This window comes from Oryctolagus cuniculus, chromosome 7, assembly GCF_051225735.1.
Source record: "Oryctolagus cuniculus isolate XC-2025 breed Fujian yellow rabbit chromosome 7, ASM5122573v1, whole genome shotgun sequence".
In the NCBI taxonomy this organism is placed as follows: domain Eukaryota; kingdom Metazoa; phylum Chordata; class Mammalia; order Lagomorpha; family Leporidae; genus Oryctolagus; species Oryctolagus cuniculus.
In genome coordinates this window covers 142076337-142094262 of record NC_142873.1, presented here as the reverse complement: position 1 = coordinate 142094262, position 17926 = coordinate 142076337, and the positions used below count along the sequence as shown (strand labels likewise).

Sequence of the window (17926 nt, the reverse complement as noted above, 5' to 3'; positions counted from 1 at the left end):
AGACAGAAAGAAAGGTCTTCCTTTGCCGTTGGTTCACCCTCCAATGGCCGCCACGGCTGGCGCACCGCGCTGATCCGACTGCATCTGTTTCTGATCTAGCTTCCTGGTAATGAGCCTGGAAGGCAGTAGGTGATGCCTCAAGTACTTGGTACCCTGCCTCCCACATGGGAGGCCCAGATGAAGTTCCAAGCTCTTGGTATTGGCCTGGCCCAGCCCTGGATGTTATAGGCATTTGGGGAGTGAGCCAGTGGGTGGAAGATATCTCTCTCTTGTGTCTTGTGCAAAGATCTTGTGTTATGTTTTCATCTTCTCTTTCAGCTAAGAAATATATTTAGGTCCAGCATTGTGGCACGGTGGGGTAAGCTACCACTTGCAACACTGGCCTCTAACATCAGAGCACCAGTTTGAGTTCCCTGCTTCACTTCCCCATTCAGCTCCTTGCTAATGCACCTGGGAAAGCAGTAATAGCCCAAGTATTTGAGACCCTGCCACTCACACTCACATGGAGACCCAGATGGAGTTCCAAGCGCCTGGCTTTGGCCTGGCCATTTGGGAAGTGAACCTGCAGATAATATATCTCTTTCTCTACACTCAGATTTTAAATTAAATTTTAAAAATCTTTTTAAGAAAAGAAAAGAAATACGATCTACCAAATCCTCTCTTCCCATTTAAGTATCTACTCATTAAGGAAGTATCCGGCATTCTTAACCAGCTAATGTATACTTGGGTGTAAAGATAATCTTTAAATGTTAAAATATTTTCGTTTTGTTTAATTCAAATGACAAAAGCTGCCATGATTTTTTCATATTTCTTAATTAGATGTCGTTTAAATTTGGTATATAGTAATTACTGCTTTACATTTTTATTATGGCAAATGGTTATTACTAAAAACAAATTTCCATAACAATAACGTCTTATAGGCTGGCGCTGCGGCTCAATAGGCTAATCCTCCGCCTGCAGCACCCGCACCCCGGGTTCTAGTCCCACTTGCTGCTCTTCCAGGCCAGCTCTCTGCTGTGGCCCGGGAGTGCAGTGGAGGATGGCCCAAGTCCTTGGGACCTGCACCCCATGGGAGACCAGGAGGAAGCACCTGGCTCCTGGTTTCAGATCAGCCAGGTGCGCCAGCTGCAGCGCGCGGTGGCCATTGGGGGATGAACCAACGGAAAAGGAAGACCTTTCTCTCTGTCTCTCTCACTGTCCACTCTCCCTGTCAAAAATAATAATAATAATAATAATAACTTCTTATAAATATTTATTTTGGTTGAATTCTAACATACTGTTTTTTAAAAATGACAAGTTAGAGCCACTGCCTGCAATGCTGGCATTCTATATGGGCTCCAGTTTGAGTCCCAGTTGCTCGACTTCAGATCCAGCTCCCTGCTAATGCACCTGGGAAAGCAGTGGAAAATGGTCCAAGTGCTTGAGTCCCTACACCCATGTCGGATGAAGGTTCTGACTTCAGCCTTCGGCCTAGCCCAGCCCTGTCCACTGTGGCCATTTAGGGAGTGAACCAGTGGATGGAAGAACTCTTTTTCTGTCTCTCCCTCTAACTCTGACTTTCAAATAAATAAAATAAAATGAAAAATTTAATTTTTCCACCTAATTATATTATGCAGTATATAAAATTTAGCTGCTTTTTAATGTTTTCCTGTATTAAGCACTTTTGATAAGCGCTGTTAATGTAATGCAAAGCTAAGGATGAAATCACACGAACCACTATGCCTACCCAAGATGAAATAATTTAACCTTCCCTTCGACATCTGAAAAGTTGAATCAATTACAAGGAATTTTAAAAGTGTAGGACAGACTGATAAACTTCACAACCCACTACAGTTAAAAGAAAGAACAGTAACCGGCCAACAAAGAAATGAACCTGAGACAAGACTGGTTAAGGAATCCTTGTAGAAGGAAAAGAACAGCATGGGCAAGACAATGGAAAGGATTTTCTGCAGCCATCCAAGACAGAAATGAAAGCCTGTGAAGCAGGCACCCACTTGGAGGCTAGCCTTCGACACAGGAGTGCACACTGAGAGGGTGACAAATGGAACCAAAGCAACAACATGGAGTGACAGCATAGAATATATTTTCTGAAGATTAATCTGATTGTCCTCTACAAAATGGAGAAAAATTAAATGGATGCTGGGAGTCTAAGAACATTTTTCTAAGAGAAAAGACCTGTGGAAATCACAGAAGGAAGAACTGCTTCTTAGATGCTGCTCACTTCCCAGCATGTTAAAAAAAAAAAAAAAAGCTATCATTTCAGAAGTTGAAGCTGTCTTACCTATTACAATGACCAAGAAGGAAGTCACTAAGGTTCTTGGAATTTGAAATCTAAATTACAAAGTTGACTGTGTGTAAAGACTAGGAGAAAATAATATCCAACTATGTAAGAATATGGCATTTTAAGTTTAACTTTCCTAAGTCCAAAGGGTATTAAAGTTTCCTTGAAAAACCACCTTGCTCTTCGGATCCAGCCAAAAGAGTGATCAGGTAGAAATAAGAATTTGCTAGGTCTTCAATTTTAGGATAACAACAAAGTAAAATTGCAGTTAGTCAGCTCTTCATTAAATGACTGGTAACCTCCCAAAGGCAAAGGGATTCCTCATGTTCTTTAGGTACTAAGTAACATAAGAAATATCAACTTCATTCTTGAAATCAAGGACAAAAAAAGAATTGCTTCATACTCTCATATAAAAGGCCCTCAAAAAATAAAATGAAATTCAAGGATATTGGTAGCACCACAAACCATGTTTTTGTGATAATCATACTGGGACACTAATCATTACACATCACTCCTCAATCTACTGAAACTATCAAGTTATTGGAACCGAGTCACAAGCAACTTTGCTTTACTATCTTCAAAAGCTTGACAGACTGACAGTAAAATGCATTTAGAAGATGATGAAATACCTGGGCTAAAACAGGCTTTCTGCATGATATAGGAATAAACATGTAAGAAGACAGCACTATGGGGGCAGCATTATGGCATAGTGGTTAAAGCCACCAACTGTGACACCTTGAACAGGGGGCCTGTTCAAGTCCGGACTGCTCCACTTCCAATCCAGCTCCCTGCTCATGGCCTGGGAAAACAGCAGAAGACGGCTCCAAGTGTTTTTGCCCCTGCCATTCACACTGAAGACCAGGATGAAGCTCCTGGCTTCAGTCTGGGCCAGCCCTGTGAGGAGTGAACTAGTGGATGGAAAATTCATCGACTGATGGACTGACCGCCCCACCCTGTAACTTTTTCAAATAAATGAATAAATCTTCAACAAACCAATAAACACACACACACACACACACACACACACACACAAAACCAGCATTATCTTGCCCACATTATCTATATTACCTATAAATAAGGTCATGGCTTTTACACATGCTTAAACTATACAGTCTGACCTATAACCAATTGATGTTTTAGCAGGTCTATGCTTTGGGGCCAATGTTGTGGGCCAATGGATTAAACCACTGCTTGAAAGGTTGGCACGCCTTATCAGGAGGGCTGGTTTGAATACTGGCTGCTCTACTTCCCATCCAGCTCCCTGCTAATGCGCCTGGGAAAGTAGCAGATGATGGCCCAAATGCTTGGGCCCTGCAACCCACATGGGAAACTCAAAAGAGTTCTGGGCTCCTGACTTCAGCCTGGCCCTGCCTTGGTTATTTTGGCTATTTAGGGAGTGAACCAGCAGACAGAAGCTCATTCTCACACTCACTGTCTGTCTGTGTCATTCTGCCTTTCAAATAAACAAATAAATCTTTCTTTAAAAAATGTCTATTCTTTACTAATTATATAAATGACTTCTGTGACTTGAGAGTCCAATGTACAATAGAGAATTCCAAGATCACCTAGGAAACCTGTAAAGTTCATGAATGAAACTGAAAATATGTAGACTGGTTCACGACCAACTCCTGTCAGATCCCCAAGGGCAAAAGCAAGCAGATCAACTGAGACAAGAATGAATATTTTAATACTCAAGACACAACCAAATAGTCAAACTCCCCACACATGTGGTCAGCCTTGGAGTATTTTTAATTATGGAACTGACAAGACAAGGAGGGGAAATATGGACAAGTTCCTTTTTTCTTTCATTCCAGGAAACAAACAGCAATACAGAAAATTTTAAACTACCTCCTCCTAAGAGTCACAGCATATATTAATTAATCAAAATAAAATGAGTTAGTTTTGGTATATAGGTACCCTATCAGCAAAACCACTATAAAACAAGATGAAAATACCTAGAAAAGTTTAAAACAAGTTTGAAAAAGCAGTAAAAGTAATTCCAGTTTTTTGAACATCATTATGGCTCATGTATATACAATCAGGACATGTTTCCCTACCCTAGCAGGTTGATTAAACAAAAGATCCTTTATAACAAATGTTTTCATATTGGATTTAATTTGTATGATAGCAGGATTGTTGATTTGTTATTCAGCTTATGTAATCAATGTTTGCAAAAGTAACTACTAAATAACTCCAAAAACTCTACATATTTGAAGAGAAGGTTGAATAAGTGCTTTCAGTTTTGTCTTTATCTTCTTGTCTTTATCTTCTCCACTCCCCACATCCTTGAGGGTAGGAAAGTCATCTGAACAGAAAACACTACCATCATTTACTGAATTGGACTGAGGTCCCTGGAGTGGACAGGGATCCCAACTTCTGATATAAAAGAGAAAGAAAAGAGGAATTCATGCTTAGAAAAATATATACTGGCATACAGTTCTTTTACCATAATATACTAAGTAGTTGCTTCTAAAGTACAGTATTAGCTAAAGCCCCTAACTTCAATAAACCTTTGTACAAGTGAACAAAATAAGTACATAAATCACTTGTTACTTGAATTCCCTGCCACAGCTTTTAGCTGATAAGAGCAGGAAAGCTTATTTTTCAAATGAGTAAATCTCAATATGTAGAAGGATGAGCAGAAAAAGCTCAGGATTTGGAGTAACAGAGATCTAGGTTCAAACAACTCAATCATGATCCTGTTAACCTCTCCAACCCTGTTTGCCTACAAAAAGCCATGAAAATAAGAATCCAATGAAACATTACGGAACCTCTAGATCACAAGGGGAAGTCATTCTAAAAGGCATCTTTTTAGATGTCTACTATATCCTTAAAAGGTCAGAATTATTCCTCTTTTCTATTCTTTTCAAGACAAGAAATAAGGGCACATTCTTATGAAGAATCTTAGATCAAAAAAGGTCCCAAGAAACTATTTGGTTTAACATCTTTGACTTACAGATAGTAAAAGAGTAAAGTCCAAAGATGATGAGTGTTATATACTAAGACTGGAAACTATGGCCTCAAGGTTTTCTGGTTGAGTACTATCTTCATGGTACCCAGTTTTACCATTCTTTAAGAGCTCCACTAAATCACTGTTGAATTCCTCCCTTTACAAGCCATTCTGCTATCTCACACTTATGGATAGAATTCCTATATAATGTCTAACAAGAATCTGTAGCTATTAAATATCTCACCTTATTATACTTCCAATGAACAGGGTAGGATTCATTATCACTCCATATATAAGAGTACTTTCCAAATTGCCTTCATCAGGTTTATAAATTTGTCTATTACCAAGGATAAGTTCTTTTCTAAGACAAAAATGAAGGGCCACATATTTAAATACATTACATTTATTCCAGAAATAAGATAGTAGTCACTACTATCTTAACTACCCTGGAAACTGTCCAGTTTATTTACATGTAAAGTATTATGAACTCTTAAAAATAAAAATATTCCCTAGTTTTCAAAAGTTAAAAAACCAATTATGCAATATAAAATGCCTTTCTGTCGAGGCTTTCAAAGTACTTTTCAATCAGAACTCTTCCCCTCTTTATAAATCTCTTCTTTTTAGAACATGGATGGTAATAAGACTGTCCATCCTTCCACAGAAGAGCAAGTAAGTAAGTAAGACCATACACCAAATCAATATAGAAACAAAGCCCAGAAACCCATGGTCAGTGAGCCTTCCTCTGTACTACACAAAGATACCACCTTGAATATTCAACTTACAGACTAAAGCTGCTCATGTACATGTGACTTTACAAGGAAAATCAATGAAATATTTTAAAATAATGTGTGGCCTTAATCCTCATTTATTGATCCTCCTTTTTATGTTGTCTTTCCAGAATAGGAAGCAAGTAAAGCACTTGTATTATGAGTCCTTCAGCTAAGAAGAGCCACACTTCAGACAACTAGCAAAGTTTGAGATTAATAAAACTTAAGTTTAGCCACATCTTAGCAAGATTTCTACTGAGGAATGCTATAAATCTTTCAAAGCGGCACCAAGAGCCTGGTAGTGGCTTTGACAAAGAAATCAAATAGCCAAGCAGTGCTAACCTTAACTACTAGAAATCAATTACTTTGAATGGAACGGATTATTTTTGTTCTAAAGATTTATTCATTCTTGTATATAGCAATTATCTACCCTAATGAGAATTCATACACTTGCAGGAGCATGCACACACACACACTCACACAAATACAAACACAATTAACTGGAACAAAAATACACTGGCTTGAAAATTCATGAATTTATTTGAACCTTTGGTGTTTGTTATAATATTTATATACATATTCCCTCTCAGAACCTGCATTATAAAAGATTTTCTTCATTTTTCTTGTGTTATTCTTCCCCATTTTGCTGCAAAAATCTTTCTCCTAATCCAAATGCTAACTAGATGAGATGATTCTCAATATGTACACTTCCTACAGAGTGATCTCTGTCCAGTTCTGCCAATCATGATGTTTCCCTCTCTAAACTACAACTATGTATGGAAAAAACCTGTTTTTTGTTTTCAATTATATTCATTTTTTTCCTCACCTAGCTAAAGAAAGAACCCCTTGAGTACAAAAGCCTCGCTCCATACACAGATGGCCCCCTGTTTTGCCTACACTTTAGGTTATACTTTCAAAAAATAACTTCAAGGGGGCCAGCGCTGTGGTGCAGTGGGTTAAAGCCCCAGCCTGCAGCACCAGCATCTCATATGGGCAGCAGTTCGAGTCCCAGCTGCTCCTCTTCCGATCCAGCTCTCTGCTATGGCCTGGGAAGGCAGCAGCAGATTGCCCAAGTCATTGGGCCCCTGCACCCATGTGGGAGACCTGGAAGAAGTTTCTGGCTCCTGGCTTCAGATCAGCTCAGCTCTGGCCGTTGCGGTTACTTGGGGAGTGACCCAGCAGAATGGAAGACCGCTCTCTCTCTCTCTCTCTCTCTCTCTCTCTGGCTCTCTCTCTCTCTGTGTAAATCTTTCTAATAAATAAAATAATTCTTTAAAAAAAAAAAAGTAACTTCAGGGCAGGCATTTAGCCTAGCAACCAGGATGCCTGTGTTTCACACAGGAGTACCTGGGTTTAAAACCTGGTTCCAGCTCCTCACTCCAGCTTCCCGCCAATGGAGACTCTGGGAAGCAGTAGTGTTGGCTCAAGTAACTGGGTTCTGGCCACCTATGTGGGAGATCTGGATTGAGTTACCAGCTTTTAGCTTTATCTTCTCTCTCTCTCTCTCGCATTTACTCTCAAATAAATGTATTTTTAAAAATAATAATGACCTCAGTAAATTGTATTTTGGGAGGAAGTATTATAAAGTGTCTTTAAAATTCTATGCCAAAATATCAATTTTTATAAACCTTACTAAAATGCCTCTCACTTATTTTATAAATATTGGCTTGATTTACTCTTAAGTAAGGACATATGCTTTAGAGTAGAAGCCAGATCAGAATTCTAGCTCTATCAGTTAGTCCATGTGTTACCCAGAGACTAGGTAGTTTCCTTATCTGGACAGAACTGTTCTCATACTGTTACTGATGAGATAATAAATACAAACCCCTTAGCATCTACCTAGTAAGTGGTTCACAAGTGGTAATTGTCAGTTACTTTGTGAATAATGAGGAAAGAAGGAAAAGTGATAATTACTGTTTGAATATACTTATTCATATATGCCTGTATCCATGTCTGAGGAAATATAAACACATACCCCAAAAATGGCATCTCTGGAAGAAAAAAAATTATTTAAAAGACATTAACATTGTCAACTTTTTATTTAAAATTCACTGTCTATTAAATTCTGTATGCTCTAAGTCTTTAGGTATTATAAACTCTTGCTTACAAAACAGCAACAGGGCATTATTATTAATTTTTTATCCATTTTTAAAAACTGGAGTTGAATTTTTGGTGAAGCAGATCGGGTTAGAATCAAAGGAGTGGGGTAAGAAGATAAATGTAGTTTCTAGTATCTTCTAATATCTAACGAACCTGTTAGCTTTCTGTTCAAATGGTGTCCAGAAATTAAGTACAAAGTCTTTTATTCGATAACCATACCAGGCTTATTGATGTGCACTGTTTCAATGATATTAGGCAGGCACAGGAGACACAATCATCTCTTAAGGTCTAGAGGAAAAACAAAAAAATGCCAAACTCGTGAACCCAAGATAATATAGGACACAGGACTCTGTGACCACAGATGATTCAGAAAAGTTGGAAACAGAATCTTTGTAACAAAGGAAATGAGAAATTTAGGACCAAAACACCAAAAAGATTATAACTTTCACTGCCTAGCCACAAAGGAGATCAACAAATGTTTGTTATGAACTCAAGAGAATAATTACCTTCATTGTGAATCCTCAGAACCTAGCACAGTGCCTGGACCAAATGATATTTGCTACATCAAAGAACAAACATATCTGAAGAATGGTTTAATGAGAAATATGGAGTAAAGCAATGCTCCTTCAATTAAAACATTAAAATAGATTCAGGAGCTTTTAAATATTAAACAAAATATAAAACAGAAGAGAAAAATCTAAGGTTACCCTCCAGTACAAGAAAGCCATGAGCAAACACCCATTTGTGAACCTAAGTAGAGCAATTAATTCAATCCATGTTCCACCTTTGTCATCAAGACATGCTTATTGTTGATAGCTAGAACATCAAAGTCAGCTAGACTTTAACTGTCCATACTTAACCTCCTTTTGGAATTATGGCAATCCTTCCCACCAATATAATGGATGATAAATTTTGTTTTTGCAGATTTAAAACATTTCAAATACAGCAAATTTCTTACTTCAGAAATTCCTCTAAGGGATGACTTTCAGGCATCTAATATCTTCAATTATTTCAGCAGAAACCTAACAACCTCCCCCTTCACAATATAGCTCTAAACAACTTCCTTAAAAAAGGAACTACTCTAAAAATAGGTTGTCAACTTATTCTGAGTAACAGCCAATCTAAGACTCCCTCTGACACTACAAAAGAACCTATCCATAAGAAAAGTGAGGCAAAGGTAAAGACATCTGATGCACATTAAACTACTTTTCATTTTAATGCCTCAACCCATAGCTGACTTATTAATACAATATTTATGCTTCACATTTTGGTGGTCATTTTGCTTTGAAGACATCAGGCTAAGGCCAACATTGTTCATATAATGAAATGGTTTGGGGAAAATCCTCCAATATCCCACTCCTACCATGAGGATGGCAACAAGGAACAGCAAGCACATACTTCTGGAGACTAGATCTGGACACATTTGATGAAAGACAACTTCAACCTTCCCTTAAAAACTGACCCACTTTTCTGACACATCAGTTCACTTACCTCTCCCATCGCTCTTCCCTCCAGAGCAAGTGCTTGAAAATCATGATTCAGTTCATCCATAGAACGTACCTATTGTACAGAACAGAGGCGGGGAAAAGCTTTAAGTCAGCAAATTGAATTTTACACACACATTACACATAAGTGAAAAAATGTCTCTATGTTTAATTTCAGACACTGACAAAGACTAAATAGCAATAATCAAGGAACTAAGATTAAATACTCACTTACCTTTAACCACCAGGGTTCAGCAATGTTCCCTGCTTTCTCCCCGCCCATTCTCTTTTAATTTCAAAACATGAAAATCAACATACAATTCAGAAAAAGACCATTACATTGAGAATTATGCTAGCTATTTCTCACATATTCTAATTTAATAAGTAGAAGCAAACATGCTGAAAATCAACAATGCCTAGAAATGATTATGTGACCTAAACCTGGCTAATGAGTCGAAATTGTCAGTGTCCCTCCTTCAACTGTGAATAATTAAGGGATCTCATCTCTGATCCAATCCACTATTGGTAGACCCCAGAGGAGTACACTACACACTATATAAGGGAGTGACTCAACATTTTTGTTTGTTTTTTGTTTTATTTGACAGAGTTAGACACTGAGAGAGAGACAGAGAGAAAGGTCTTCATTGGGCTGGCGCCATGGCTCACTTGGTTAATCCTCCGCCTGCAGCACCAGCATCCCATATGGGCGCCGGGTTCTAGTCCTGGCTGCTCCTCTTCCAGTATAGCTCTCTGCTGTGGCCCGGGAGGTCAGTGGAGGATGGCCCAAGTGCTTGGGCCCTGCACCTGCATGAGAGACCAGGAGGAAGCACCTGGCTTTGGATCAGTGCAGTGCGCCGGACATAGGAGCCATTTGGGGATGAAGCAATGGAAAGGAATACCTTTCTTTTCTTTTCTTTTCTTTTTTTTTTTTTTATTGATTTATTTGAAAGGCAGAGTTATAGACAGTGAAAGAGAGACAGAGAGAAAGGTCTTCCTTCCATCCTCCACTGAGCTCCTGGGCCACAACAGAGAGCTGGACTGGAAGAGGAGCAACTGGGACAGAATCTGGTGCCCCAACTGGGACTAGAACCTGGGGTTCTGGCACTGAAGGCGGAGGATTAGCCAAGTGGGCCACGGCACCGGCCCATTTTTTTTAATATTGGAAGATTTCTGGGTACTGCCAGATCCTTAAAACCAGTAAGGAAAAGGGGAGCATTTATCCCAAGAATTCTAACAAATGTTACTAATCACTAAATGTTCTCCTACTCACAGCGTAACAATCTCTTTAGGCTTCCTATTATTTGTCCCCAAGGTTATTATCCCAAGGTATTATCAATACCAAGGATTAAGTGCAAAACAGACCATTTAAAATAGATTTCAAAGTTTCTTTTTCATCCACTAGTCTAACAGCTGGCTGGTCTTCTCAGGATTGGTCTTCAGCAAGCCACCTGATGCCATAGTCCCTGAACCATCCCTGGGCAAGGGATTCAAGAGTACAGTCCTTTGTTTATTAAAGAGGAAGGCTTTTCTACCTCTCTGAAAAATACTTCTGACTGCCTGAAGCAAGGAGTGTTTCAAAATTCCTCCCCTCTGCAACACTACTGTCCCAGTGTTGGTACACAATTTCTAGCAGTCAGAAAATGCAAAGTTCAGGACAGGGCCAAGTAAGGAGGTTCGGCAAGGATATAGAGAACATGAACCAGAATACATTTAAGAGAACCAACTTATGATGGCCACTGGTTCAAGTACTAGCTGCTCCACTACTGATTCCAGCTTCGGCCTGGCCCAGCTCAGGCCACGGCAGCCATCTGAGGAGTAAACCAGAGTATGGAAGATTGTTTTCTCTGTTTCTCCCTCTCTCCAAAATTGTCTTTCATAAATAAATAAATCAACAACCCAGAGCTGACAGTATGATACAAATGACACAGTGTCATTATGATAAAACAGCTTTGGAATGCTTGCTAAAAATGTATATTTTTTAAATTCAAACATAAGTTAAAATCCTATTATATGAACAATCACAGGAGAAAGAAAGCTTGGCATATGGTTTCAAAAGGCTTGAAATAGAAGCTATGATTGTAAAAAGGGGGTGCAGATAGGTGTCTCCTCACAGAGGGCATCAAATTTAAGAAAAAAAAGAGCACAAAAACAGAGAGAAGACAGAATATGAACTCACGAGCATATCGAATTTACTCAAAGAAAATAAACTTGCAGAGGTCAACCAACTGCCAGCGTGTACACAGATGGAATTCGGAGCAGAGGGCCCAGACCTCAGTAGGCTGGGCCTTTTTATATCTTAGGTGGGCTGGGGTGGGGTGGGGTGGGGGGCAGTAGGTAGAGGTGAGCTTCTCCATGCAGGTTCTTCAAGTCTGTCCCGCCTGCTTCCAAACCTGGGAGAGAATACAGGGAGTGGAGTGGAGAACAATTGGGTGTGAGACTGAACTGGTCTCTTGAAAGAAGGCAGGGGTAATAAAACCTAAAATGGCTGAGGTTTATGCCCTTGTTCCATCAATCCTGACTCTGAGTATAGATAAGGAGATGGGGCACCGGTTTCTTCCTGACTACTTCCTGCTGATCTGGGGCGTAAACATGAGGCAAGGGTCTACACTCAGGTTCAGACTGACTGAAGAACAGTCTTGTGTTGTTCCTGTGTGATGGCTTGGGATACAGCAGTCATATGCTCCTGTAAGCACTTCTGAAGTAAGTTAATTATATGTGGTAAAAACAGAAGCACTATGATTATGAGGATAAAAGGAGATAATAGACAATGCTCACGGTGGAAAAGACAGTCAAAATGAGGAGGACAAAGGAGGAAATAGGAAAGCAAGAGTCCTGTCCAGTTAATGGGAAGACAGGTGCGTGCCTGGTTGCCACAGGGAAAGAACACTCCCATTATGTTTCGTGTGTATGTGCTGGCAAGGAGCTGTGGGATGGAGTTAGTCTGTCCAGCTTCTAGTCCTAGGTTCCCTCAATAAACACCTTTCAAAATAGTTACACGATTAGTTAAGCATGCAAAATGAATAGATTTCTGAACTCTACATGGTTAAAATAATGAAGGAAGGAACCAGCACTGTGGCATAACAGATTAAGTTGTCACCTGCACCACCAATATGAGCGCTGGTTAGAGTCCCGGCTATTCCACTTCTGGTCCCGCTCCCTGCTAATGTGCCTGGGAAAGCAGCAGAGGAGTGAACCAGAGGATGGAGAACCTCTAACTCTACCTTTCAAATTAAAAAAAAATTTTTAAAAACAAATAAAGAAATAAAGGAGAGGGAACGTAGGGACAAGATGTCAGCTAGAAGCTCTACAAATGCTGTAAATAATTATTTGAATCTTCAGGCCAGTGTTAACATTTACAAAGCATGTAAATCAAATACACAAAGATCTCTAGCTCCCTCTGTGGAATCTAATCATACAATGAACTAGGGAGAGTCATTTTTTAGAATTCTAAAAACATCCAAAAAGTTTTAACCAGAAACACCAGAAATTCTATTTATTTATATTTCCAGAAAAGTAGGAAGAGCAAGGGAAGGCCAAGAACATACATTATGCATACTTATGTAACTATCCCAAGAATCTCACAGTGATAATTACTCTTTAAGAGATTAGAAAACTGGGTCTGGCGCTGTGGGCTGTGGCTTGCCACCTACTGGCATTCCACATGGGCCCCATTCAGTCCTGGCTGCTCCACTTCCCATCCCAGCTCCCTGCTAACATGCCTAAGAAAGCAGCATAAGATGGCCCAAGTACTCAGGCCCCTGCACCCATGTAGGAGGCCTGGAAGAAGATCCTGGCTCCTGGCTCCTGGCTCGTCTGGCTCAGGCTCGGCCACTGCAGTCATTTAGGGAGTGAGCCAATGAATGGAAGATATCTTTCTGCCTCTGCCTCTCTATAACTCTTTCAAATAAATAATTTTTTAAAAAAGATTTATTTTACGATGCAGAGATTAGAAAACTGAATCTTAGGGAAATGTCTTCCCAGATCATTAAGTAGGGAAGAACATAGGAGGAAACAAACTGAAACTCAGCTGTTATTGCCAAGATATTAATCCAGATCATCCAGTTTAAAGTTCAATGGGTAATCATGTGCACATACTCCCTCTCTCTCCAAAATCCAATTCTCTCAACACACAAATAAATTTCAAAAAAATGTTTAGGGGGGGGCAGGTGTTTTGCATAGCAATTATGACTCCTGTTTAGATATCCACACTCCATTATCAGAATGCCAGAGTTCAAGGTCTGCCTTGTGGTTCCTGCCTCCAGCTCACTGCTGATGCAGAGCAGCACTGGGGATGGTTCAAGTGATATGGCTAATTGGGTTGCTGTATCCTAGCTTCAGTCTGGCCCAGCAGGCTATTGGGTTTGGGAGTCATTCAGCAAATGAGAGCCCTCTCTTTCTCTCTCTGCCTATTTTTTCAATTGCCCATCTTGTGCCTGTAGCATTTTTCATTCCTTTCTATACTATCTTCCTCCTATAACATTCTTATTTTTTTAAAAAAGATATATTTTATTTATTTGAAAGGTAGAGTTACAGAGAGGTAAAGGCAAAGAGAGAGAGAGGTCTTCCATCCACTGGTTCATCCCCAAAATGGCCATAACAGCCAGGGATGGGCCAATCTGAAGCCAGGAGCCTCTTCCAGGTCTCCCAGCCCAGCACAGGGACCCAAGGACTTGGGCCTTCCTCCACTGCTTTCCCAGGCCATAGCAGACAGCCAGATGGGAAGTGGAGCAGTTGGGACTCAAACCGGCGACACTGTCACCACAGGCTTCACCCGCTATACCACAGCACCCTTTTCCCTTCCCCATTTGTCTGTCGGTCTGTCTCTGCCCCTCCCCAGCACACACACACCCCTGTTTTATGCCCTGTCTCTCAGGTCTGTCTCTCTCTCACTCTCTCTTCACTCTGTCCAGTCCTCCTTTCAAGGCATCTCCTTCTGCTTCACAGGACCCTTCCCCCATTTCAGGGCAGCAGCCCCACCCTTCCTCCTGTAGTCAACACTGTGAAATAAGCTTTATTTTCTGAAGCTGTCTTTTCTAGTCTAGAAACCAGATTTTACACTTCCACCCACAGTTGACAAGGTCAGATAAACCATGTCACTCTCATAAAAGTGTTTTTTAACTCTTCAGAAACTTTATCTCTAATGGCAGGCAGCTGTATCTGGTCTAGTCATGAACATCAGGGACACTCCCCAAACAGAACTGTTCCAAGGAAACAAAATTAATGAGCAGAAAAAGGGGCTCCAGAAATAAGAAAAGCCCAAGAATAAAGACACATACCACTGTAGCAAATATGTCAGGCAAGTAACAAAGACACCTTTTCATCATTAAGGTGAAAGCTGGTTGTCAACTATCATCCTAGCAAATGCTCCCATCAAGACAGAACAATACGTTCAAATCCTTGTGCTCTACAATGACCCTTTCTCTAGAAATTAGTCTGAGTGGCAGCTTAATGTTAATTTCTTTTTCTTTTTTTTTTTCTTGACAGGCAGAGTGGACAGTGAGAGAGAGAGACAGAGAGAAAGGTCTTCCTTTTTGCCGTTGGTTCACCCCCCAATGGCTGCTGCGGCTGGCGCACCGCACTGATCCAAAGCCAGGATCAGGTGCTTCCTCCTGGTCTCCCATGGGGTGCAGGGCCCAAGCACTTGGGCCATCCTCCACTGCACTCCCGGGCCACAGCAGAGAGCTGGACTGGAAGAGGAGCAACCGGGACAGAATCTGGCGCCCGGACCGGGACTAGAATCCGGTGTGCCGGCGCCACAGGCAGAGGATTAGCCTAGTGAGCCGCGGCACCGGCCAAGCTTACTGTTAATTTCTACTACTACTACTGACTAGTTCCTTCTTTACTTTTGCTAAGTATCTCTCACTACTCCCTTCCATCCTTCAACTTTATCCCCTCTGGGTCCACAAAACTATTTCTTGTTCTTTTCTTTCAGGGCCACTTGCCAATACTGTGTAACTTTCTCATCCCCATTTAGGGCTTTCTCAGCTGCTGCCCTTCCCCAAAAAGACATCCTCCTACTCCCTTTACCAAACAGCAACAGTTCAGTGCATGCCCTATGTCTACATTGTACCCTTCATCTCACCCAAGGCCATCACCTGAATGCATGAGTTGTGCCCCTAGTTTCCTTCCCATTTCCAGATTCCAGCACTTTCTTTTGAGAGCCTCAGTATCTGCCTCCTCCTTGTACAGAGATCCATCCTAATTAGAACTCTAACACCTGCCTTATCTATCACCATCGGAGAAGTATTCCCTCATAATTAATAACCCAATAATCAATATGGAAGCCATATACTTCACAGCTTCCTGCTCTGTAAAACTCAGCTTAACATCAGTTATTTTACAAGTTTATAGAAATGACTGTAACAAAATGTCCAATACTTAGTAGGTGCTTGACTTTATCCACCTCACATATTACTCTAAGGTTTCTTAAAGATTTATTTATTTTTTTGAAAGGCAGAGTTACAGAAAGAGAGGGAGGGAGGGGAAGAGAGAGAGAGTGCTCTCTGATCTACTGGTTTACTCCCCAAATGGCTGCAATGGCCAGAACTGGGCCAGTGAGGAGCCAGAGCCAGGAACTTCGTCATGGTTTCCCACATCGGTGCAGGGGCCCAAGCACTTGGGCCATCCTCCGCTGCCTTCCCAGGAGCATTAGCAGGGAGCTGGAACAGAAGTGAAGCAGCTGGGACTCAAACCAGTGCCACATGGGAGCCAGCACTGCCGGCGGCAGCTTTACCTACTATGCCACAGCACAGGCCCTCTATTATTAAAACATCTCCATTGGTCTGTGCTGTTGCATAGCAGGTTAAATTCCTCTTATAACACCAACATCCCATATAAGCTCCATTTCCAGTCCCAACTGCTCCACTTCTGAACAAGCTCTTTGCTAATATGCCTGGGAAAGCAGCAGAAGATGGCTCAAGTACTTATACCTCTGCTAACCAAGTGGGAAACCCAAATGGAATTTCAGGCTCTTGGCTTTAGCCTGGGCCAGCCCTGGCTAGTGCAGACTTCTAGGGAATTAACCAGAAGATGGAAGACCTCTTTCTCTGTCTCTCCCTCTCTCTGTGTTTAACTCTGCCTTTCAAATAAATAAATAAATATTCTTTAACATGAAACATCTCCAAACATTCAGCCCTTCTCTCCCTGTTTTCAGAGGGAAATTTTTCTTTATCCAAGTAAAAGGGCCAGGAGGCTCTCTCTAGTCCAATATTTCCTATCCATAACCAATATACAACAGGAACACCAGGTTTGCTAAAAGAAAGCATGTCAATGCACAGCCATTTTCCTATCTTCAACTCCCAGATAAGTGGTCAATCCAGAGGAACGAACTTCCATTCTCCAGTGTCATCCATTCAACAACTTCTTCACCCCATCAAAATCTGAAGACTCAGCCCACGATCTTTCACTTACCATTTTTTCAAAAATCAAATACATCTTTTTAAAAAGTATGCCTTAGGGACCAGCGTTGTGGCGCAAAGGGTTAAAGCCCTAGCCTGCAGCCCCAGCTTCCCATATGGGTGCCGCCTGCAGCCCCAGCTTCCCATATGGGTGCCGGTTCAAGTCCCAGCTGCTTCACTTCCAATCCAGCTCCCTGCTAATGTGCCTGGGAAAGCAATGGAGGATGGCCCAAGTGCTTGGGCCCCTGCACCCACGTGAGAGACTTGGAAGAAGCTCCTGACTCCTAGCTTTGGATCATCTCAGCTCCAGCCATGGCAGCAATTTGGGGAGTGAACCAGCAGATGGAAGACTCTCTTTCTCTACCTCTCTCTCTCTCTCTCTCTTTCTCTCTCTCTCTGTAACTCTTCCAAATAAATAAATCTTTTTTAAAAAAATGCCTTAAGCAAAGTCCTCTTCTGAAATTCCTGCACTTCTTAACTTCCATACCACTATCTGGTATCTGTTTCTCCTCTTAGCTCTCTATATAGATTTGTGCCTTTTTTTTTTTTTTTTTTTTTTTTTTTTTTTGCCAGCCTACATTCTAGTCAAAGGCAAAAAACTAAAACCTAGATTTAAGCACAAAGGAATTCCAAACTGTAAGAAGTTAATAACCCAAATAGAAATATAGAATACTTTAGAAGCTACAACACTACACTTCAAACAGCAGAAAAGAGCAGATAGCATGGTAAAATCAATAAAAAAGCCAGTTTGGATAGCACGCTGGTTCAGTTTTGGCCTTGCTTAGCAAGCATTCCTGTCCTTGCATTACTATCCCTTAACTGCTTGGTATGTCTTTACTGGCCATTATGAACAGTTCTGGTGCTGTTTGCAGCACTACCTGTTAGTCATTTGAGAAGTGAAATAGTGGATAGAAGACATTTCTTTCTCTCTCTCTCCCCCGCCCACC

General features: G+C 40.9%; 1 protein-coding gene across 50 annotated transcripts in view; it reads right to left on the bottom strand.

Moving 5' to 3' along the window:
• Positions 1 to 17926, bottom strand: part of PUM1 (pumilio RNA binding family member 1) — a 150935-nt gene that overhangs the window by 97053 nt on the left and 35956 nt on the right. For all 50 annotated transcript variants that reach the window (XM_070078873.2, XM_089301130.1, XM_017346521.4 and 47 more), the window contains exon 3: positions 9590 to 9658. In XM_070078873.2, coding sequence (XP_069934974.1) covers positions 9590 to 9658 — 69 coding nt within the window. The remainder of the gene's footprint in view (positions 1 to 9589; positions 9659 to 17926) is intronic.